At 39.0% G+C, this 24190-nt stretch overlaps 1 protein-coding gene across 1 annotated transcript in view; it reads right to left on the reverse strand.

Moving 5' to 3' along the window:
* tenm1 (teneurin transmembrane protein 1) overlaps positions 1-24190 on the reverse strand; it is a 900581-nt gene that overhangs the window by 328730 nt on the left and 547661 nt on the right. The window contains 1 exon segment of the mRNA XM_051935222.1: positions 4995-5233. Coding sequence (XP_051791182.1) covers positions 4995-5233 — 239 coding nt within the window.

The following is a 24190-nucleotide window of genomic DNA, read 5'->3' on the forward strand; positions in this document are numbered from 1 at the left end:
ATTGACAGTGCAATACACAATATACTGTGTAACATCATCACATCATAATATACAGGAAATGATTATATACAGTAGCACATAACAAGAAGATAAATGCATAAGGCAATCTTCAAATGTGTGAAACTACACTCACACCCAGCACTATATGTCTTTAAAAGTAAATATAATTTAGGTCACAGAAATGTTTGGACATCTAGCCATACAGGAGTGAATCAAATGTGACCATTGGCCCGAATGACAACCTGGCCGTAGCAACAATTTAAAGAACTAGTCAGGAATTGGTCAGTGTGGATTGTCACAGTAAAAACTTGAAAAGGACAGACAGAGAGAAGAAGAATATGAATGAGGTGTGTAACTCTGCTTACACAAGAAAGGCAAACAGACTGGTCTTAGATTAGATTAGACTAGATTATATTTTATTTGTCCCCAAAATAAATCTAAGGTGAGGATTTTCTGAGGCTCTTCTGAGTTGAGTGGGTCAACCTTCTTTACTTTGACATAATTTTAAAGGTGATTTTTAAAATCGCATATTAATCAAATCACTAGGACAGCATTTTTTCATTTAAGAAATATAGCAAAAGTTAGACCTCTTATATCATTGAAATATGCTGAGAAATTAGTTCACGCTTTTGTTTTCAGTCAACTAGATTACTGTAAAGCACACCTCTCCGGACTACCCAAAAAAAAAACATAAATCGTTTGCAACTAGTGAAGAATGCAGCTGCTAGAATCCTAACTAGGAAAAGAAAATCCGAACACATTTCTCCAGTTTTGATGTCACTACACTGGTTACCTGTGTCATTCAGAATTGACTTTAAAATACTGCTTATGGTTTACAAAGCCTTAAATAATCTCGCTCCATCTTATATTATATTGAGCATGAGCTGAAGCGCATGCAGAAGGAACTCCGAGTCCAGCTCAGGGCGGCAAAGGAGCAGTACAGGAGAAAGCTGGAGCAGAAGTTGCAGAATAACAGCATGAAGGAAGTGTGGGGTGGGATGAAGATCATCACTGGTTGCAGCTCGAAGCAGGGTGTCACCATCGAGAGAGACATGGAGAGAGCAAACCAGATGAACAACTTCTTTAACAGGTTTGACCACCCTAACCCACTCTCACCTCGGAGTACTGCACCCTCCACCTATCCTTCTGTTGATACCAGCATAGGAGAGACATCCCCACCCACAATTACAGCAGCCCAGGTAAGCAGAGAGCTGAGGAGACTTTGTGCCAGCAAAGCAGCGGGTCCAGATGAAGTATCGCCACAACTGCTGAAGGCCTGTGCGTTGGAGCTGGGGAGTCTTCTACAGTGCATCTTCAACCTGAGCCTGGAACAGGGGAGAGTCCTGAGGCTTTGGAAAACATCTTGCATCACCCCAGTCCCAAAGGTATCACATCCAGGTGAGCTGAATGACTTCCGGCCTGTCGCTCTGACGTCGCATGTGATGAAGACCATGGAGCGGCTGCTGCTTCACCCCCTGAGGCCACAGGTCCGCCATGCACTCGACCCTCTGCAGTTCGCATACCAGGAGAAGGTGGGAGCGGAGGATGCCATCATCTATATGCTACACCGATCCCTCTTCCACTTGGACAGAGGCAGTGGTGCTGTAAGAATTATGCTTCTGGACTTCTCTAGAGCCTTCAACACCATCCAACCTCTACTCCCAAGCTGACAGAGATGGGAGTAGATTCATACCTAGTGGCATGGATCGTGGACAATCTTAAAGACAGACCTCAGTATGTGCGTCTCGGGAACTGCAGGTCTGACATTGTGGTCAGCAACACAGGAGCGCCGCAGGGGACTGTACTTTCTCCGGTCCTTCCATCATCCATCCATCCATTTTCCAACCCGCTGAATCCGCTGTTCAGACTATATACATCGGACTTCCATTACAACTCGGAGTCCTGCCACGTGCAAAAGTTCGCTGATGACACTGCTATCATGGGCTACATCAGGAGTGGGCAGTAGGAAGAGTATAGGAACCTAGTCAAGGACTTTGTTAAATGGTGCCACTCAAACCACCTACACCTGAACACCAGCAAAACCAAGGAGCTGGTGGTGGATTTTAGGAGGACCAGGCCCCTCCTGGACCCCGTGATCATCAGAGGTGACTGTGCGCAGAGGGTGCAAACCTATAAATACCTGGGAGTGCAGCTGGATGATAAATTGGACTGGACTGCCAATTCTTATGCTCTGTGTAAGAAAGGACAGAGCCGACTATACTGCCTTAGAAGGCTGGCGTCCTTCAACATCTGCAATAAGATGCTGCAGATGTTCTATCAGATGGTTGTGATGAGCGCCCTCTTCTATGCAGTGGTGTGCTGCGGAGGTAGCATAAAGAAGAAGGACGCCTCACGCCTGGATAAACTGGTGAGGAAGGCAGGCTCTATTGTAGGCATCGAGCTGGACAGTTTGACATCTGTGGCGGAACGACGGGCGCTCAGCAGGCTCTTATCAATTATGGAGAATCCACTGCATCCACTAAACAGTATCATCTCCAGACAGAGGAGCAGCTTCAGCAACAGACTGCTGTCAATGTCCTGCTCCACTGACAGACTGAGGAGATCGTTCCTCCCCCACACTATGCGACTCTTCAATTCCACCCAGGGGGGTAAACGTTAACATTATACAAATATCGGAATGTCTGACACCTTATATTCCAAATCGTAACCTTAGATCCTCAAATGAGTGTTTGCTTAGAATTCCAAGAGATAAACTTAAAAGAAGTGGTGAGGCGGCCTTCTGCAGTTATGCACCTAAAATCTGGAATAGCCTGCCAATAGGAATTCGCCAGGCTAATACAGTGGAGCACTGTAAAAGACAGCTAAAAACACATTACTTTAACATGACTTTCTCATAACTTCATTTTAGTTTAATCCTGATGATCTGTATATTCAATTAATTATCATAACTATTCGTGGTGACTCTAAAATCCGTACTAACCCCTACTCTCTCTTCCGTTTCTTTTCCTGGTTTTCTGTGGTGGTGACCTGCACCACCACTACCTAATCAAAGCACCATGATGTTCCTACATTGATGGATTAAAAGCCAGAAGTCTACATGACCATCATCATCAAGTCCTTCCATGAGAACCCTAAATACAATGAGGACTGTTCATTTATGTTAGGTAGAATGCCCATAGGGGGCTGGGCGGTCTCGTGGCCTGGAACCCCTGCAGATTTTATTTCTTTCTCCAGCCGTCTGGAGTTTTTTTTGTTTTTTTTTGTCCTCCCTGGCCATCAGACCTTACTCTTATTCTATGTTAATTAGTGTTGTCTAATTTTAATTCTTACTTTGTCTTTTTTTCTCTTTTCTTCATCATGTAAAGCACTTTGAGCTACATTATTTGTATGACAATATGCTATATAAATAAATGTTGTTGTTGTTGTTAATATCCACAGAAAGGACTAAGAACTGAACTGTCTAAAATGTAATAGAAACATCAGCAGCTCTGTTTTCACATAATAGTCACCAGGAAGACTAACCAGGGCTGGCGCTTATGTGAACAGGATAAAGATAAGTTGACCTGGCTTGTGCGTACAGGAAGGTCACACTAAGGACTTGCCCAGGATGGAGTAAACTCTCCAAATTGTGATAGGATATCATTCATCTTGTTTTCATAAAAGAAGCAATAGGTTTCATTTACCAGGACAGGACAAAATTGGTGAGAATTAGCAGAAGTTGAGGAGTGTGTCATCCTTGGGTAATCCAATGTATGGACTTGCCAGGGACGTGCTGAACTAGCCAAATTGTAAGAAGCTCAGCAGCTCTGCATTTGCATAACAGCCACTAGGATGGCTTGCCTATTTCATGGACAGAATAATTTGAATGCAGATTAGTTGATCAGGTGTTCTTATACAGGGGAGTCACACTGAGGACTTGACAGGGACTGACAAAAACATCCCCAGTTTAGCCGGAGGTGATCTACTCTGTGTTTAGAGCATTTGCTCAACTGACCAGAATACAAATGAGCTCAGTGGGCCTGCTTATACAGATAAGCCATACTGATGACTTGACAGAGACAGGCTGAACTGTCCAGAATGCAGCCGGAGCTGAGAAGATCTACTTATATGGGACACCATAAGTGATAACTTGATAGGGATAGATGGATTTAACTAAAATATAAAAGAAATAAGCACCTTTACTTCTATTGAGCATCCACAAGGAAGACTTCACAGGGAAGCCAGGATATGGTCTGTAAAAATAACAGCTTCTATAAGAAAGCTATGGTGATGGCTTAAAGGGCACAGAATGAACTGCCCAGAATGCAGAATTTTAAACAAAATATAAAGTGAGGATGTGTTAGAGTAGAACTGTATTGGCCATAAATGCAAACAAATTTAACCAGTTCTATTTTAAACAGAAATGCCTAACTGAGGACATTACACAGATGGGCTTAGCCATCCCAAATGCAGAACAAGGTTACTGTGCATTTATAAACACTGACTGAATAAGCCAGAATACAAAAAATGAACGTCTGCAGGAAACGTAAAGTGAGCACTTGCTGAAGATGGGCTGAGCCGTTCAGAATCTAAAAGGAAATCCGGCATCTTTGCTACCATGGGCTCAGTAAAAGGGAGGTTTTGACAAGAAAGGACTTTGATGATCAGAATAAAAATGAGTCAACTGAGTGTCTCAGAAACACAGGAAAATCTCAGATAAGACTTAACAGTACTGGGCAGCATGGGTCCAGACACAGTAGGACTTCAATAACACAATTAACAGAACAGACAGAAACCCTAGCATGGGTGACCTGGCCTTGTTGGCTACTTTAGGTCCAAATATAAGAAAGTCTACCTCCAGTAATTACAAATGAATCTCAATTATTTTGTTATAAAATACATTTTTGTTAATAGGCACTTGTTCTATACCTTTGTTAAAGCCAGGTCTGAACTCTACACAGATGTAATGTATCCTGCAAACATCTGTGTGGCAAAAATGAAAATAAAGAATTGATCTTGAGCCCCACTGTGATGTTAAAATTGAAGAGACTTACCGATGACATAGGCAAGTAAAAGTGCCAGGGTGACAGTGATGGCGCTGGCACTCAATGCTGTGCACTTCCAGTTGCAGCACTTATAAGGCTTGCTGAATGTGAAAGTAGGACGGGAGAATGTGCTCCTGGGCAGAGGCCGGGGTGGTGGAGAGTACACTGTGTTGGAGGTGAGTGGGTAGTTCTGGCTGGCAGCGCTGAACAGAGCAGAAGAACCCGATCCATGCTTGAAGAGGAAGTGTCTGCAAAACAGATCAATGGAAGAGATTGTTAGAATCTGCTAGCAGTCGGGTAAGCACAGTGCTGTAGTGGGATTCTCCATGTTCTGTGAGGTAGCACCCTTTACTTGGATGGAATGTAATCTTTACGTTGAAGGGCTACAGTAGATTGACAGTTACCTGTGCAAGTATGCAGTGCAGCAGTCTCACTTGTCTCAGACAACAAAAGAAATAAATCAAGAAAATGAGAATCCAGTCAGGCTTTATTATGTGTCTCTGTGTCATTATACATGGAAGTGGGCACTCAGTACTCTTTTTACGGCAGTCCTGACCTTCGCCGGGTATACTCTCTGCTTTCCCACACCTGAATGAGGACTGGAGCACATTTACAAGATGTATTATTTCATAATTAAGAGCTTTCGCCACCATTAGCCAAATACCCTCACTTTCTGCTGATTTATTTGCTTCAATTAGACTCGCACTACTTTCCTACCAGTGTTAAAAGGTCACCTTCGGGTGCTGCCGCTTTCACAAGTTCAGCTCAGATTTTCTTTTGTATTAGCCGGACAATTAGCAGCATACAGAATGCCACCCCGCAGGTCAGCTGGGAAAGAAGTTTGCAGGCGGGGTAATGCGCATTGATTTTCTTTTTCTTGGAGAAATGACATTCAGCCCAGGCAGTTTTAACACCTAAGGGTATTTGTTTGCACGTATTGACCCAAACACTGATCAGTGGAGACTAGATTTCTTGTCAAGTACGGCTTTGTAAATATGAGAGAGAGAAAGAAAATGCTGGTAAGAGGAGAGAAAGAAATAACAGGAGTAATACATAAAACTAGAAAAAATGGGCTGGTCAGTTAGCATGCATATAGCGCCATGGATATCCTGTAGTCATACCAGAAGAAAAGGGTCTTGTGTCTTGCAACACTATAATGCAGATGTTGGGACACCAGTCTGTATGTGCTCTGTACACAGCAGGCAATCTATGGTGGGGAGCTGACAACACTGTGTCACACATGTGAGCTTGGGAGTCGACTTTAGGGCTCATCTAATGGTGAACAACCCCCTACCTCCCTAGTTAGGGGTTGGCACTTGCCTAATGACACTCCTCTCCTGTTTTCTGCAGATCTGCTAACTGGCAACGGGAAGACGAGTGATATCACTTCCAGGTTCTGATCCCTCGAGCCCGCCTCTTCCTCCCTGCCCACCTCTTAACTGGCATCTCCACCATCTTTGACTCAGTCTAAATATAGACTCATGTATGTGCAGACATATTTCAAACCACATGTTAATTTTGTGTTTATTATTTTGATCATCAATTTTAACAGGGTTTGCCTGAGGGTGCCCCAAACCTTGTCTTTTGTTTGTGCTCCATTTACAACTGGTCATGACTTTGGTTGACACATCCTAGACTCTTTTTGTAGCTGTCTTGTTGGATTTTTATTGGTTGTACAGAATCTTGGAGTAGTTTAACCGTAAAGTAAGTTGGGAGAAATTTCAGATCCAGAGCAAAGATAGCCACACATGATTCCAACCACAACATTTCCTTGAAGTTCTCCTATTCAAATAAGCTCCAGACACAGTCCTGCTACTGGGCTCCAGTGAGGACAGTCTGCTTTCTGTTTGTATTTGCAAAGAGAACAGGAAAGAATAGTCACACTGTGATTAGCTCCCTGTGCACCCTGGGTTTTAATTCTGACTTGGGTACTTTCTAAACTCGAATAGGTTTTTCTTCAAGTATACCTGTGACAGTGTGAGTCAGCCCCATGCTACCGCCAGTAATGTACCCAAGGGATGAGCCAGCGGATGAAGACTCACACACAAAGGAAGGGGTAGGTTCATAAAGGTGCCAAGTGCTTTTATTAAAAAACAATCCTACGAAACAGTGTCCAAAGTTCAGTGCTCTCTTCTATAAATAAATAAATAATCCATAAAAATAGTGAACATCCGTGTGATTAAAATCCAGAACTTAAAGCAAGAATAAAAGCATCACAGTAATCAGGTTCTTGTTTCATCTGACGTGCCCAGTGCAATGGCCACTTTATCTCCCCAGCTCACCCATTGTTTGCTCAGCTGGCAGAGAAACTAGCAGTCATGGTCCTCTCCACTAGTCCCCCCCATCTTGTTTGCCATGAGCGGCATTGACCAGACCGCTCAGGGTCAGTTATCCTCTCATCTTCCTTCTCGCTCACTCCAGCATACCTCGGATCCCTACAGAGGACTCCACCATGATTGCACCCACTCCAAAACATTAAATCAGTGGGGATGATCCGGCCCTAGTGCGCTGATCTTTCACTCCATTGCAGGGACATCCACCATGTTGCCTTTCACACACGCTGGCTGGCTCGTCCTATCTCTCCCACTGATGCTGTTCTCATGGCTGTTTTTTTTTTCTTCTGTTCCCCCTTCTGTCCTGTGCAGCCTCCTTTTACACTAATGCTCCTAATGGTGTGCAGATATGAATGCACCATGCCCTTCGAGGAATTAATGAGGCACCTGCCTGATGCTCTCACTTGCACGTGACTTTGTGATCGGGCGCTCGCACCCGATTAGAGCCTGCAGTCTTGCTGGGCATAATTATTCATTTAAGATCAGCACAGTGCCACGGACCACTTATCACAATATCAACCCCACCATTCCTGCCTGTTGTGTCTTAAACATATTAGGGGTGTTGATGACTCTAGATTGCCAACATTTAGCTGTGTTTATAAGGATCTTCTGCGGTGGATTGATGCACAACTAAGCATTTCTTCTTGCCTTGCCCCAAATACTGCTGAGGTAGACTTCACCCTTAATGGGTTAACAGAGTTTGATAAAGAATAGGTAGAAGATTAAAAAAGTGGTCCCTATGATTTACTCTTATAGTTTTGTTGATTAATTGTTGCTTAATAACATATTTAAATATTTATTTGAGGTTTTGGTTTTGGGGATGAATTTTTTTGTGCTTTTGGACTAGTCCTTGCAGTCACATTTAATAGCCAAGAGTTGGACTATATAGTAGCAGCATCAAGGAACATGGCAGGAACCAGCCTGGGGTGGGACACAAGCCCATCATAGTGCACACTTACACTGAGCTAATTCAGAAATCACCACTTAAATGAATAAGTATCAAGTGAAAGAAATGACAAAGTCATATTATGAATGTACAAATGCCTCAAAGACAGGATCTGGTGAAGAGCTGATACCTGCTGTAAATCTGTGATGTCGGGACGTACACTTTTGTCCAGTTTTGCATGTATTTTGTAATTTTACGTTCATTTTGATTTTCACACACGTGTCAATGGGAGATGATTTATGGGCTCCTCTGATGCTTTCTCTTTATTCCCATCTGCAGACGTTAGAAAAACCCACCTCCCAATGACATCATTTCCGCCTCTCAAGACAGTGTGCCCTGATTACATCACTTCCGGTTTTTGTCTCACAAGAACCCTCCTCTTCCTGTTTCTGACTTATAAATCTGCCATCTTAAATCTTTCATTCAGTTCCATATTGAACTCATCTGTGAGAAGATTGTTTATTTTTTCAAACAGTTTTAAGTATATGGCGAAGACCCCACACACCTTTATGTTTATTTTTGAGTCTTTTTACAGATTATATGATTATTTTGATCATTATTTAAGTGAAGTTTTATTATCCATTATTTTGTGTTTTGTTTTTGATCACCATTTCATGTATTTTTGAATTTCTGCACCTATATTGTTGTTGGCAATGGTGTCCATTTCCTTCCATGTGGAAGACTCAAGCTGTGATACATGATGTCATGAGGCTAATACTTTTTGAGATGGAGAGGCTTTATGTATCTTTAGCATTCAAGTTTTTGTACTGTGTATAAAACACCCTTTGTTCATTTGTCATTTATCATCACAGTTTAGAGAGTTGTTATTGATATTGATTTTTAGTTATCAAAGTGGACTTTGGTGCTTTGCTGTTTGTCCACTTTCTCGCTTTTTCACCAATGCTTCTTCCTAAGATAGTGTTATCTTTTTCACATAGTGGTCCCTGAGCCCTGTTAACCTTTTTGCTCTGCCAGTTTTTCGTCTGGTCAGTACACAGCCTGATTCTTGGAAGCCATGAGATAGCAATGCTAACAAATGTGTAACTCCACTTGTACACGGGAACATGCAGGTTGATATCCTTTAAGAAGCTCAATTAACGCTCATCCAATTTGAATTAGCAGCCACATGATCAAAGATGATAGGTTTAAGTGTAACCAGTGTCTCTTTAAGTGCTAGATTCACTTGCCATGAGTTGCTCTAATTGATCCTCTGAGATAGTAGAAGCCTACATCTCAGTTAGTGGAATTAAAGGAGAGCTGTTTGGGCTCAAGTTGACCAATCAGGGCTTTTGATTTTGAGCTTCATTGCCTATCACATGTAGACATTTAGTTGAGCTGTGAGACTTGAATTGCGCTTATTCTTGCATTACTTTACCCACTTTGCCAATTATGATGGCAATCTTGGTGACTGTAATCCTAAAGATGCATCAGAAATATAAATGAAACTGGAAACTCCACAGTGCTTGTAGGATGTACTGTATATCCTCACCCCCTTCTGCAGGAATCAAGAAGCAGGAGAGCTTTCTATATGGTGAATTTTCCTGTGGAGAGAATGCAGCAATTAATGTGCATGATGGAGTGTTTTGGTATGTGTTTTTATTAGAAATATTCAGCATGTCACATTTGAAAAATCACACTACTCCAACCTGATGTGAACAAGAGAAATAAATTATAATGCATTTAACTGGCATGCCGCAAAATATAATAAGTGTGTTGTAGATTACCTGTGTTATACAGCAGCTGAATAAAAAAACACAAAAAGCACAGAAGGGTGAATGAAGCTTTAGAGAGCGATATTCCTTGTCTTTCTCCCTCAAAAAAAGTTTGAAAATTCCAAAAAACTCTTTTTTAGCAAGCTTTGTGACTGCAAAATTGCATTCAAAATAAATTTTAGCATTAGTTTCACACAGCTAAACTTGGCTGTTTCACTCATTACTAATATAAGAAAGTATTTTTCGGGAGCAGACTCACTTCACTTTACAATGCTCTGCTACACATGCATTATACTTTATATTTTGCAATGCAATCTGCAGCGTTCCCATTACCCGATGGTTGCTTAGATTATAAGAACTTATCTTCCTTTATTTAGAAACCTTATATAAAAATCTGAAACATGGCTATCTCTCCCTACTTGATCATTTACCTCCCAACATAACTCGAGCTCACATATAAAGGCATGATGGAACATTGCTCTCTCACTTTGCTGGACAGCTGACCAGGTGTCCATCTCTTTTGCTGTATATGTAGCACAGCTGTGGCCATGCTTAGACACACTCATTTAGCTACCAGTCTTTTGAGGTCTAACCTTCCTCCAGTGCAGTGCAGAACCTTTTCCTTGCCTAAAGAACTCATGTATAACACTGAACAGACAGAACCTCCAGTTTTTGAGCTCTGAGGAAGACTAAAATCTGGAACCTCCACAGCACATGACAATTCAGTGGCTACTTGCCAAATAGTCTGGCTAGTTAGCCCATCACTTCTGCAATCATTATACACTTCCAAAGACGGGTGTACACTACAGGCCACACTGCCCCCTAGAGTCAGTTGTGTGAGTCCTGCCTGCTGAAAAGACAGCTCTTTTGGGAAATAAATGAAACTAGACAAAAGGAGCTGGAAATGCCAACAGGTTCCTGACCTTCCCTACTTCAAACTCACTCTGCACATTTTTTTTTTAAATTAGGGTTTTGGTATTGAATGAACTGCTGTGCTGATGCCACAGAAATATGTAATTGCATTGTTACAGGATCACTGCCAGCTACTATCACGGCTGACTTCATGTTGCTCTCAATATTGATCACCTTGTCTGAAAATTGAAAATTTTCAATATTGAAGAGGCTTTGACTTTTTTAAAAGAGCTGTTTGCAATTAAATGTAACTAGTTTAATAATACATGGGTGCCCACACAAAGAAATCCAACCGACCACAGTGAAGTATTATTTGCAGTGTTACTTCCATGAATAGTACAATCTGTATTACCGTGATGTCTTTGTGTCTGCCAGTAATGGTATCAGCAATCGTCCAAATCAAGAAGGTATGTGTGTCTTTCCTTTATTGCATTTCTCTAGCTAGTACACTTATACAACATGCAACAATTTTATTAAAAAAGCAAACATATATATTTTAACTAGTAGGGAGCACCACCGAGTCCCAAACTCCAGACACCAATACAGTCCGGGGTTTTTAAGCACAACACCTTTACAAATGAACAAGATCCACTTCCACAACCACAGATAAAATATCACTCTTTTCCCTACTTCCACTCCTCCAGGTGAGTGTCACCATTTGCCTCCCAACTCTGACTCACCCAGATCAGGTCGAGTGGGTTCCTTTAAGCCTTTATGAGAGTACTTTCAGTGCTACCATGTTGTATTCGGGTAGCAATTCTGGGTCAGATGGAACCTCCTTAAAATAAGGACTCCTCTTCTTTTGGCAGCACACCCTAACACCTCCCAGAACATCCAGGAGGGCTACCCACTGAAACTTCAATTCCCATTTTGCCATGTGAACGTGCACATCTAGTGTACCAGAGAAGGAACTGTTCTGGATAAACAATTGCTCCCTGTCTATCCACTATGCCCTCCCGGCCAGGAAAAGCACCAGCAACCAACCCAGCTGGGATGCCAGTCCATCAACCTTGGAATATATACACATTTTTAATATATAATACAAATACAATACAAATAATTTTATACTGCAGAATACACTTAGCATGCAATGAACTTGTGCCTTATCCAGGGTCATTCACAGCCTTGCTCTCAGTCTTTCCAAAATAGGCTCCAGCCCCCAATTAACTTTAAATTGGATTACTTGAGTTTGAAAATGTTATGCTATGTGTCTAACATTTTTGTGTCACTTTTCACAGTAAAGAGGAGAAGCCATTAAAATCACTGAATGGAGGGACAGCCATTTAAAAGTCAGTGAGACAACAGGCCAGTCTTCAGTGTGACTGTCAAGATGAATAGAGATACTTAAATAGAGCTGGAAAGCTGAATAAGTATTTGATGGGAAGTGAACAATGGGGTTTGGAAAACTAAGCAGTGCAGACAAATATTCTGAGGGGTTGGAGCAAACAGTTTTAATAACGTAGACCCCTGAAGTCATGAACTAGGACATAGGCAGAACATAAATAAAAACCCACTGTGTCATTGCCCTCATTTTTTAAAATAAAATATAGATCAAAGGTTACAAGTAATTGCTATTATCCTAAGTGTGTCAGAGAATGAAAAAAGGTTACGACTCAGCTAAAGTTGTTACGCCAAAAATCTTAAAAATCAGCAATCACATTAATGGAAAAAGACAAGCAGTTAATCAAATCAAATAATTAAAATAGGCTCCAAGTAATATGCAGGGAATTAATTAGTACCTAAGGAAGGAATCAGTAACAAAGCCAAGGCAAAGGTGACTACGGGCAACCTGTTCTAGTCACTTAACCTGTGCTGGCAATGACCTTTAATAACAGTAATGATAGTGTTTATTTTATCAGTTTTAAGGGCCTACTACAAGAGGTAAGGGGTTCTCCAAGAAGAGACAAGCCTTGTTTTTTTTTATTTTGTTGCAAGCCTAAAACATATGAATATACTTTGTCATGTTCAACACCATGTAAACAAATATTGCTTTTACGTGCTTTTGTTGTTTATTCCATTTCTTTTCATATTCTTTTATTTGTAATGGGTTACTATGGTTTTATGCATTATTAGTTAGTTAATTAGTTCAGTTGTATTTTACACAGTTTTTGCACTTTTGCGCGTAGATCTTACTGGTTGTTTTATTTCTTTTTTCAGCTTTTTGCAGTTTCTACTCAGTAGGAGCTAGCTGAGTAGGCAGGCACTCATTTCTGTCTACACAGAAACAACTAAGTGAAGCGAATTCTTGCATACTCCATAATAAAGTTCTAATTTTGAGATTTGTTTTTTTAAGTTGGTGCCAGGGCTTATTAGAGATTGCTTTGTCTCCTAATCCACGTGCAGCCCCAGTATAGGACCCAAATAGACCTATGCCCATCCACTTTTCTCATTGGCCTTCCCTGCTTTAAAGTTTGCTTCTTATTTATTTATTTGCTTATTTATTTTTTTTAGTTATTTATTTTTTAATGAGCATTAGTCTATACTGCATAAATGTATTTTATTACACATCTCCCTTGATTAAAATCTCAATTAATTATAGATGTACACAGCAAAATCACCAGAGTTAATTCTATCACTACAAGAGTTCCTGTTAAATTATTTGGAAACATATACAGTATATGGATAGTGATTTTAAGCCATGTGTCAATGTAACAAAGTTTAGAAAATAAGACTGATTTTAAATTTTGCCAATCACAGTCTCTCAAAACATGTAATGCTAACTGGAGACTATCAACTAGCAATTTATTGAATTTACTAGTTGGGGTAAGTTTATCTGGAGGGAACATGAAAAAGGCAAAATATGACTGAACAGTGTCTCAACAAAAAAACATTTTAAGTTTTCTTAGCCAAAGGAAACGACCACAACTGCAATATCTAATGCTAGCATTGAGCATTTCAGCCATGCCCCAATACCAAGTAAAAACTCTGCCACTAGCTGTGCTAACTATAGTGATGGGTTTGCTACCAACACTACTAACGAGTGTGCTGGAAAATAGACACCCCCTGTGCCACCAAATGTCAAAGGGTCTGTCTGTTTACTATTATATAATACTACTGGTCAAAGTTATAAGAGATATTATTAGGGTATTTGTGACTTGAAATGGGATGATATGTTGTAGTGTAATAGAAAGATAGATTTGTCAAGTCATTTTCACCATTTGTAATGGGCTTTATTTTAATGTTAACAAAAATCGTTTAAACTAATTGTGCAAAAATAAAATGTTGACACCATTTATGTTAGCATGACTGGAATTCTCATTTTTTTATTAAATAAGTGTATATTTATCCATCTTAAAGATAACATTATGCCCACTTATTTCAAATTGAGGCCTACTCTTTAATGACATTCTGGAGCTGCTGCTGTTCTTATTACTAAGAAATTTTAGTTAACCCAGTTGCTTGGTGTATGCTCCTGTTTCTCCTCTGTGAAGTGCCTGTTGTTTCATGACAGGACATATGATGGACTCAAAATGCACTCCTGACATGTTTACGCTATTGGTGAGAGGGCTCTGCCATATCACCCATCACTTTCTCATTGCCTTTTGAAACATATGACCATAATATATTTTACTGTACACTGTATTACGGAAAATGGAGGTATAACCAGGAGGTTATACCTAGGGCAATTACTGAAAGCTACATATTAGACTTACCAAGGTCATGAGGAATTGAAACACAATGTCTTGCAGAAGTGATCAAATTAGAAACTCTATGGATGAACTGATGTAAAGGATAATGCCAACGAACCAGATGACATTGTTTTAAAATTCTACAACAAACCTATTTAATAGTCACTTCAATGTCTTTGCGTGAATAAACTGGTTTAAAAGAACACTTTAAAAATATCACAAGAGGCTCCAAACACTTAAAATAGATATTAAACTTATTTGTACTGGTAACGTTACATTCATTAAGCAATATAATGAAAAGCACACGCCCGTCTAGTGTCACCACCCTTCAGACACCACTGACAAGACATACAGCACACGTGACTACAGTTCTTAGCACCACTAGTCATTAATATCACACATTCTGTATAACTTTCCATAAATAGGCCTTTCCAACTGTATGCTGACATAGATTCACAGTTACAAAAGCTGCCAAATAATACAAACCCAAATCAGAAAAAGTTGGGACGGTATGGAAAATACAAATAACAAAACAAAAAAAACACAGTGATTCTTAAATTTACTTTGACTTTTATTTCTTTGCTGACAGTATGAACCCAAGATATTTCATGTTTCGTCTGGTCAATTTCATTTCACTTGTTAATATACATCCATTCCTGTGTTTCAGGCCAGCAAAACATTCCAAAAAAAGTTGGGACAGGTAAAACATTCACCATTTTGTAATGTCGCCATTCCTTCTCACAACACTTGAAAGATATTTTGGCACTGAGGATACCAAGAGATGAAGCATTTTAGGTGTAATTTTTCCCCCATTCTTCCTGCAAAAACACCTCCTAAGTTATACAACAGTACAGGATTGCCGTTGTCACATTTCTTGTTTCCAATCCTCCACACATTCTCTATTGAGGATAGGTGAGGACTGCAAGCAGGCCAGTATAGTACCCGTACCCTCTTCTTCTACAGCCATGTCTTTGTAATGTGTGCAGAATTTTGTTTTAAATCGTCTTGTTGAACAATGCATGGACTTGCTGTCGTCTTGAACGCAGCATATGTTGCTCTAAAATCTCAAAGTACTTTTCTGCATTAATGCTGCCATCACAGAAGTATAAATTACCTTTGCCAAGAGCACTGACGCAACCCCATATCATGACAGACCCTTGCTTTTAGATTTGTTGCTGATAAGTCTGGATGGTCCTTTATGTCTTTGGTCCAAAGCACACAGCATCCATTTCTTCCAAAAACAGATGTGGAATATAGATTTGTCTGACCACAGTGCACATTTACACCGTTTGATGGTCCATCCCAGATGCCTCTAAGCCCAGAGAAGTAGACACCGCTTCTGGACATGGTTATCATAAATCTTCTTTTTGCACAATAAAGTTTAAGTGGTATTTGTGAATGTAACTCCATATTGTACCACTTGACAAAGGTTTGCCAAAGTAATCCCTTTGTCCTTGTGGTTCTATCAGCTAGTGATGAGTGACAGTTTCTGATGCAGTGTATTCAGAGATCATAAGTGTTCAGTTTAGGCTTACATCCTTGCCCTTCATGCACTGAAATTCCTTCAGACTCCTTGAATTGTTTAATGATATTATGCACTGCAGAGGGAGAAATATGCAAATCCCTTCCTATCTTTCTTTGAGGAGCATTGTTTTTAAACATTTCAATACTTTTCCCATGCATTTGTTAACAAACTGGAGATCCTCTGTCCATCTTTCCTCCTCAACGTCTCAGCCTTTCGTGGATACCAAATAATGATTACAATCACCTGTTGACATCTCCTGTTTGAAATCCCATCATTATTTAATTATTTTACCTCATTACTGGCCCTAATTTGCCCCTGTCCTAACTTTTTCTGGAATGTGTTGCAGGCCTGAAATGCAGGAATGGATGTACATTAACAAATGAAATGAAGCTGGCCAGACAAAATAAGAAATATCTTGGGTTCACACTGTCTGCAATGAAATAAAAGTCAAAATAAATTTAAGAGTCACTGCATTTTTTTCTTTGCATTTTCCATACTGTCCCAACTTTTTGTGATTTGGGATTGTATAAATATTAATACTATCTTGTACTGGACCAATTACAATATCCGCCTTGCATTAGTTGCTTCTTGTATAGACTTCACCTTTGTGCGGCCTCACACTAGAATAAGAGGCATCTGAAAATGAACAGATTATTATGTAATAATAATAACAATAATTCCATCCATCCTTTCATAATACCCACTGTGTCCAGGTTGGGGTCATAAGGATAACAATTCTTTCTTGAACATAACATACCATACCATACCATACCATTTTTATTTGTTAAGCGCTTAAAAACACAGCATTACAACTGACCGAAGCGCTGTACAGTTAAAACAAGCAAGACTAAAAGCAAAAATACAGATAACAGATCATATTATTTTCTGGCAAGGACCCCAGGGTGTCATTTTTTATGACAAAGCGGATCAAACATTTTCTAAAGCTCTGAAGCTCTCTACAGTGGGAGATTCATAAAAACAACTGAATATTATACTGTGCTTCTGTTTGGGTCTGTGTCTACCTCAGATTAAGTACTTTTGTATCTTCAGATCCTTTGGCCTAAACTACGATATTACTAAGTATGCCTAGGGCTATGCCTTGTTAGTTTCTTATAATCAGTTACAAGTGGTACCTCTAACATCCCTTTAAAAACTACAATAATATCAATGCTAGTAGAGCAGTGTGGCGATGTAGAGTTTAGCACAGCTCCACAAAGATGTGTTTAAATTTCATGAAAAGTAACTATTTGGGTGTTTGTATTGTTTTCTCTCTTGGTGCTTGCTTCAGGTCTCCTTCCACATCCTAAAATCATACAAATCGGGTTTACTGACATCTCTAAATTGGCCCGATCTCTGTCGGTATGCCCAGAAACTGCTGAGCATTTAGTCTAGGAAAGGTTCCTGTGTTGCACTTGACACTGCTGGGGTTTGACAGGAGAACCTGATTTGAACATCAATAACAACAACAATAATAATAATAATATTCACCATAGTATTGTCAATAGTCTATCTGTCTGTTCCATAATCTGCTTATCCAGCTGTTATAATATGTTTTGTTATTAAGTTTAATGTCACTGTTCTCTGTGCCCACTGTTATGGATTCATTCATACAGGCAGACCAAGTATGGTACACAGGGGCTCAGCATCAGCATTTAGAATTGCCGAGCCAAGCAGAGGACTAGAGAGCCAAAGACAACTGGAGAATTGAATAGTCAGCCTAAAGACAGACTAGTATATTTCTGTCTTTTGTCAGCACACCATCCTCTTTCTGTATGAAGGCATTGTGCTATTCCTGTATTTTTGAAGGTGGGGTTTGAGTCCTTTTCTGTCCTTGTTTGGATCTAGAGAAGGAGCCTGCACATGGAGCAACCAGAATATAAGGATGGACCTACGGCCAACACTTTGAAGCTGCCGGGCGGAAGATTATGTCTTCCGTCCGGTGAAAATCCTTTCAGCGTGGCGACGAAAGATGGCAGACCACGTTGATCAAGACCCCCCACATTGCTTGATAGAGTCTGTCATAAGCTTCCCGTCTGTAATACCACGTGAACCCGTCAGTAAAGAGCTAAATTATCCTTTATACTTCTCGTGTAATCTTGTAACTGTCATATTGCATGCTGGGGGGATAATACCTTTTTTATTTATAATTATTTAAATTCAGGTTAATTAAAACGCCGCAATTGAAAAGAACACATTTCCAGAGAGCTAATGCCTCTTAAGGAAACAAAATGGCGATGCGAGCAGGATATGGCTACATTAATAACCGTATAGTATTTCTAATATATATATATATATATATATAATATGCTTCTGATAATGACGGCAATGAAGGGTTTGGTCGAAATATTGAATATATTTGGGGATTGGTCGCGTGCTCATACATGGACACCCCGACCGAGTTAAGATGCCAGGCCCTAATTGGAATGGGGATATTATGAATTAATAATAATCGTAATTAATCCCGACAAAAGACAAGAGGCGGTCTTGTAGCGAGCAATGGGCAAGAAAAGACAGCTGCCAATGACTTGTGGTTGCGTCTGTTAACTACACCAAGCAGGTTGGAAATTTAAGTCCAAAGCATGTGTATAAATGTGGGATTAAACTGGAAAAAATAAATAGAAACAACAGTTTTAAACTTATAGCATGAGATTGGTTGTCCTGAATAAAATGAAACGGCACCCGCGTGGGCAACACAGATTATTTAACTGCCGTACGAAGTCCAAAACCTACCTGAAAAGTAAATGCCGTGTTGGGGAACACTTATTTAAATAAGTTGCATCGTTTAGCCATTAGAAACAATATTTTGTAAAAGCAATAAAGAGCTGCGCGTTAAGATTTGATGAAGATAGGCATGCCGGCACTTACTTTGTTGTCTGATGAATTAATCCCGCATCCAGAGGATCTGAAAATCGGTTACTTACAGATGAACGGTAAAAATGCTGATAAAATCCAAAATGGCTCGATCGCGCTCGCTAAAATAAATTGTAGAAATCTTTAATGGCATAATAGAAATCCAATGCACACGGTTCGTCCACGTGTTAAAACGCAGTCAGTGAGCTGAGCAGCTGTTGTAATCACTCTGCCTTAAAGGTTAAAGGTTTTGGCAAACCCCACCTATGATGGTACTGTTAAAAAGAATCATGCCGTGTGTTTAAACACACAGAAATGATTGAAATTGCCTTTTAAATATAGCTTAAATGATGAACCTACGTTATAAGCTAATGTTTAAAACGAAACTGTAATGCAAAGAGCTCTAACTAAAAATTGGAAAAGGAATAAATACATTTGGTTTTAAAACTTGCAATGAGAAGCATGCCTTTTTACCTTCCGGTGAGTACTGGCCATACTGATTAAGAAGGGATTAATTGGATAAGTGTAAATTTAAAAATGAGACAGTTTCTCACATAACAAAGAAAGATAATTATCGATTTGTGTAATTGGTTTAACACAAATAGAATGCCTCCACTTTTGTTTAAGGCTTGTAAATGTGCAAAACATTTTTCCTTTTAAACTCTGATCAAGTTTAAAGGAAAAATGCCCTTTTAATAATACTAAATGAGAAGAGAGACAAGTTCTTGTGATAAGCAGAATGTGCTTGATTGTGTATGAATGGAAGTTGTGTATTTTAGGTACTAAAAGGAAGAGCATGGTGGCGCGGTGGTCAGCACACTTGATACGAAATACAGGTTCAAGCTCGTATGTTTTCTTTGTTAAGTCAGAATGTTCTTTGTGACCGTGTAACTTTTGATGGGAATGCTTTCTTGTTGTTGAATTGTGCTGTGTGATTTCCCGAGTGTATTGTCCTTGATTGTCGCTGGAACCGGAGATCGCCACGGAAATTAGTGTTTCCTTGTTACCATTGAGCTCGGTTTCGCCACGGACTTTTTCATGATCTGGAAACTAGCACGTATAAAAATAAGGTAAGATGAATTCCTAATTTAATGAAAGTGATACCAGCTTGCGGCCTAAGAAGTTGTTTTAATAAGCATGAAGGAAAAGACGTGTTTAAGTGTGTTGCATGGTGAAACCTTATAGATAAAAAAAAGACGCACAACCTCGAGTGAGTTTATAGCACATGTGATAGAGATCTATGTGAATGAAATACAATTGAAAGAAAACTTTATTCTATGAATGAAATGCAATTGTAAAAGAGAACGTGAGTATGTGAATATGTGAAGATATTTGAAAGAATGAAGCAATTGCCAAATACTGTATGTTGAAATGACTGAAACGAGTGAAGGCTGATTGTTTGTGAACAGTTGCTTTCCCCAGTGTGCTGAATGTTGTTTTAAAAAGAACTTCTGTTTAGCCAAGTAATTTTGCTTGGTCACGAAGTGGGATTTAGAATCTAGCAAAAAAAATAAAAAAAGAATAAATTATTTTTATTCAGAGTCTGGTGTAGCAAATGCGTGTTTATGTTATTTGTAAGACGTGTGTGTCAGCTGACTAATCAATAATGTGAAGGAAAACTCTAAAAGATGGGAGACGTCCCATATAATAACAATATAACATTAATCATTATAGTAATAGGGGATCATATTCAAATTTAATTGTTTTAGTAATACATGTACTATCTAAAAATGTTAGCAAATAATGTTGAACAGAGTGATCATGACTGGTGATTGATAATGCACACTGTGCTTAGGTTAGTGAAGCCTGGAATGTTTTTTGAAGCCTACAAACAGATTTAGGGTTAAATATAAGATGACTAACTGACCTATGCCCTTGCAAGGCAAAAAGACAGCCAGTCGCACAGTCAGTTAAAGAGTTAAGAATTTAAAAATCTGAATTTCAAGACAAAGTATCATCAGCATAAAATATAACTCAAGCCTATAGATGTTGTTTTTTCCTACAGATTCATCAAAACCTGTGGCTAATGGATGAAACACAAATTATTTTTTCTATACAAGCTGCAAGACATATCTTAATAGCAAGTTTGGGCAGAGAAATTAAATAATCTGACCAAAGGGTGGTGAATGTTTATCAATCATTGATTAATGAACAGCAGTGATTGGAATTATTTTCCTTGCATGCCGATTAGTGGAAGTGTAAGGGTATAACATCTTGTATAATCAAAATGTTTAAATGAAAATATAAAGGTTAAAATGTTCCTATTTTTAAACTAGACTGATTTCTTTCTCTAGTCTTCATATAAAAACAACATAAAGGGTTTACATATTTTGATGTATAACAAATGATTATTATTATAACTTCAGTAATTAAAACATTTATTAGAACTGAATACATGTATTGATTTGTCTCTGTAAGTGATTAATTTTATGAAGATTTGTTATTATATCAATATATTAAGGTCAATGCTCAGTGATAATGCACTTAGCTAAATAGAATGTTCAGTTATACATTAGAACCATTAGTCTATATGAACTGTGCTGTTGTCATATTTTAAAGACATTTGAAAAGATTTGGCTCTTGATTAAGATAAGCTACAGTTTGTTATATGGTATACTGTAGGTAATGTAAGATTTTTGTTTTAGACAAAAATGAAAACACTCAAAGTTCAACTATGTAACATCCTGTAATGTATAACTGATGTAATGTTTTAATTTTGATTAGTGTATTATTCTACTGAAGAAACATTTTCATTAGCCTAGTTTAAATGTAATAATTTGTCATATTTAATTTATTTTTAACTGTTATTTATGATATGAAACTGAGAACTACGGGTCTAGAATTGTCATTTAATAGTGCTGCATTATATTATACATATGATTGATGAAGAATTGTTTTATGTTGTGTATTTGCTCTACCTTTTCACCCTTCTTTTAGTTTAGCCTAGCAAGTATTTTAGTTTTGGCCACTCAATTTAATGGTGCCAAAAGTCTCTACAAGCCGGTGGTAAAAGGTTTTATCAATGACGAGAAGGTGGTGTTATACAAAATGAAGATTTAAAAAAGACTGTACTAATGACTTTTGACCTGCTGCACATACCTGATAATAGCTGGTGAAGAAATGATTTGCTTGTCCAGAGTGGCAGAAGTACAGAAGCAACGAAAGATTGTAAGTCCAGCTGAGTAGGTTTGAAGCCATGCTGTGTGCAGACATTTTTGCTGCAAAACTAAGTTATATGGACTCTAACAGAAACAGGCTGTTAAACATGCCACTGAAGTGAGATGACAGCTGTTGAAGGCTCCCATGAATGAATGCTGAATGCAGGGCAAGCCTAGAGGGAAGTGTTCCTGTGCTAAAAATGGACAGTCACCATGTGTGCATCTCATGAGCTCTAATGGCAACAGGACTGTTTAAATTTTTTATTTTCAGCAATGGTAAAAGACTTTAGTTTCCTGAAGCAGTCATACTTTGTACAGAAGAATCTGCAAAGCCACCAAGCAAAAGACTATATCTACAAACCACTGGGTTGGACAAGATATGAATAGAGAAAGCTTAGGAATAGACTTGAAATGTTATAAGAGGGGCTCAAAGGTATGAGGATCTGCATAATTAACCACCAATAATGTTTAAATTGTAAATTGAATGGGAATAGAACATCCAATAGTGAAGTTGGGAAGGATATAAAGAATGTACAATTATGCAATAATACTAGTTTAAGAACAAGTAATAATCATAGCAATAGTTCTAGAATAGCATCTGAGTTATGTTACAACTATTATAACTTATAACAAGGGATCAGACACTAAAAGGGGGGGGGGGGGGGGGGGGGGGTACATATAGCAACATACTGAATTTGGAAATGTTATGAGTACCAAAGAATAGTGAAATCCATTAAGATGCTATATAGAATTATAATATCTGATGCTATGATACAACTGATGAGATATAATGATCACTATGTAGTAACACCATGTTAAATGTAACTGTTTGTCCAAATGTACTGTAACTTGTCATTGTTAATATTTACGCTGGTATTAGATGAACGGTACAGAAGCTATAGTGGTGCTACACCTCACATTTCCACAAATGCTCTTGAAATGTCTACACTGTAAAAGGGGATCTAGTACCTTTTGATTTGTGGATATCACTTTCAAGTATTGTTTTTTTTGTCACAGATCCAGTGACAAAGGGTGGCTTGTTATAATATGTTTTGTTATTAAGTTTAATGTCACTGTTCTCTGTGCCCACTGTTATGGACTCATTCATACAGGCAGACCAAGTATGGTACACAGGGGCTCAGCATCAGCATTTAGAATTGCCGAGCCAAGCACAGGACTAGAGAGCCAAAGACAACTGGAGAATTGAATAGTCAGCCTAAAGACAGACTAATATATTTCTGTCTTTTGTCAGCACACCATCCTCTTTCCTTGTAGGGAGAATGAGAACTGTATGAAGGCATTGTGCTATTCCTGTATTTTTGAAGGTGGGGTTTGAGTTCTTTCCTGTCCTTGTCTGGATCTAGAGAAGGAGCCTGCACATGGAGCAACCAGAATATAAGGATGGACCTACGGCCAACACTTTGAAGCTGCCAGGCGGAAGATTATGTCTTCTGCCCGGTGAAAATCCTTTCAGCGTGGCGACGAAAGATGGCAGACTGCGTTGGTCAAGACCCCCACATTGCTTGATAGAGTCTGTCATAAGCTTCCTGTCTGTAATACCGCGTGAACCCGTCAATAAAGAGCTAAATTATCCTTTATACTTCTCGTGTAATCTTGTAACCGTCACATTGCATGCTGGGGGGGATAATACCTTTTTTATTTATAATTATTTAAATTCAGGTTAATTAAAACGCCGCAATTGAAAAGAACACATTTCCAGAGAGCTAATGCCTCTTAAGGAAACACCAGCACCACATTCCAGGAAGTGATTATCATCAGTGGACACAGTAACTGTAAATTCAGACTAAATGGAGTGGCATGGGAGTTTACTATCATGATATCGTCTGTTCATGTTGCTCAGATCTTTATGATCTTATTCTTTGAAGTATTTCATGCAAGTAAGCTGGCATTACTTTTTCAGGTCCTGAATGTTTAGATTGAGAGCCTCTCAATATTTAATATAATCAGAGAACAACTATGTAAAAGGCAGATGTGTCATCCCACTGTAATGTTCACGTTGCATGTTCTGTTATGATTATCAGAGCTGTGCTCGTGTTTACCTCTCAAAAGAGAATTGCCTGCTCATTTCAGATGAGTAAAGAATAAATGCCCTTTGTGTGAATGTTCATACATTTCCCGG

Source organism: Erpetoichthys calabaricus, chromosome 12, assembly GCF_900747795.2.
Source record: "Erpetoichthys calabaricus chromosome 12, fErpCal1.3, whole genome shotgun sequence".
Lineage (NCBI taxonomy): Eukaryota > Metazoa > Chordata > Cladistia > Polypteriformes > Polypteridae > Erpetoichthys > Erpetoichthys calabaricus.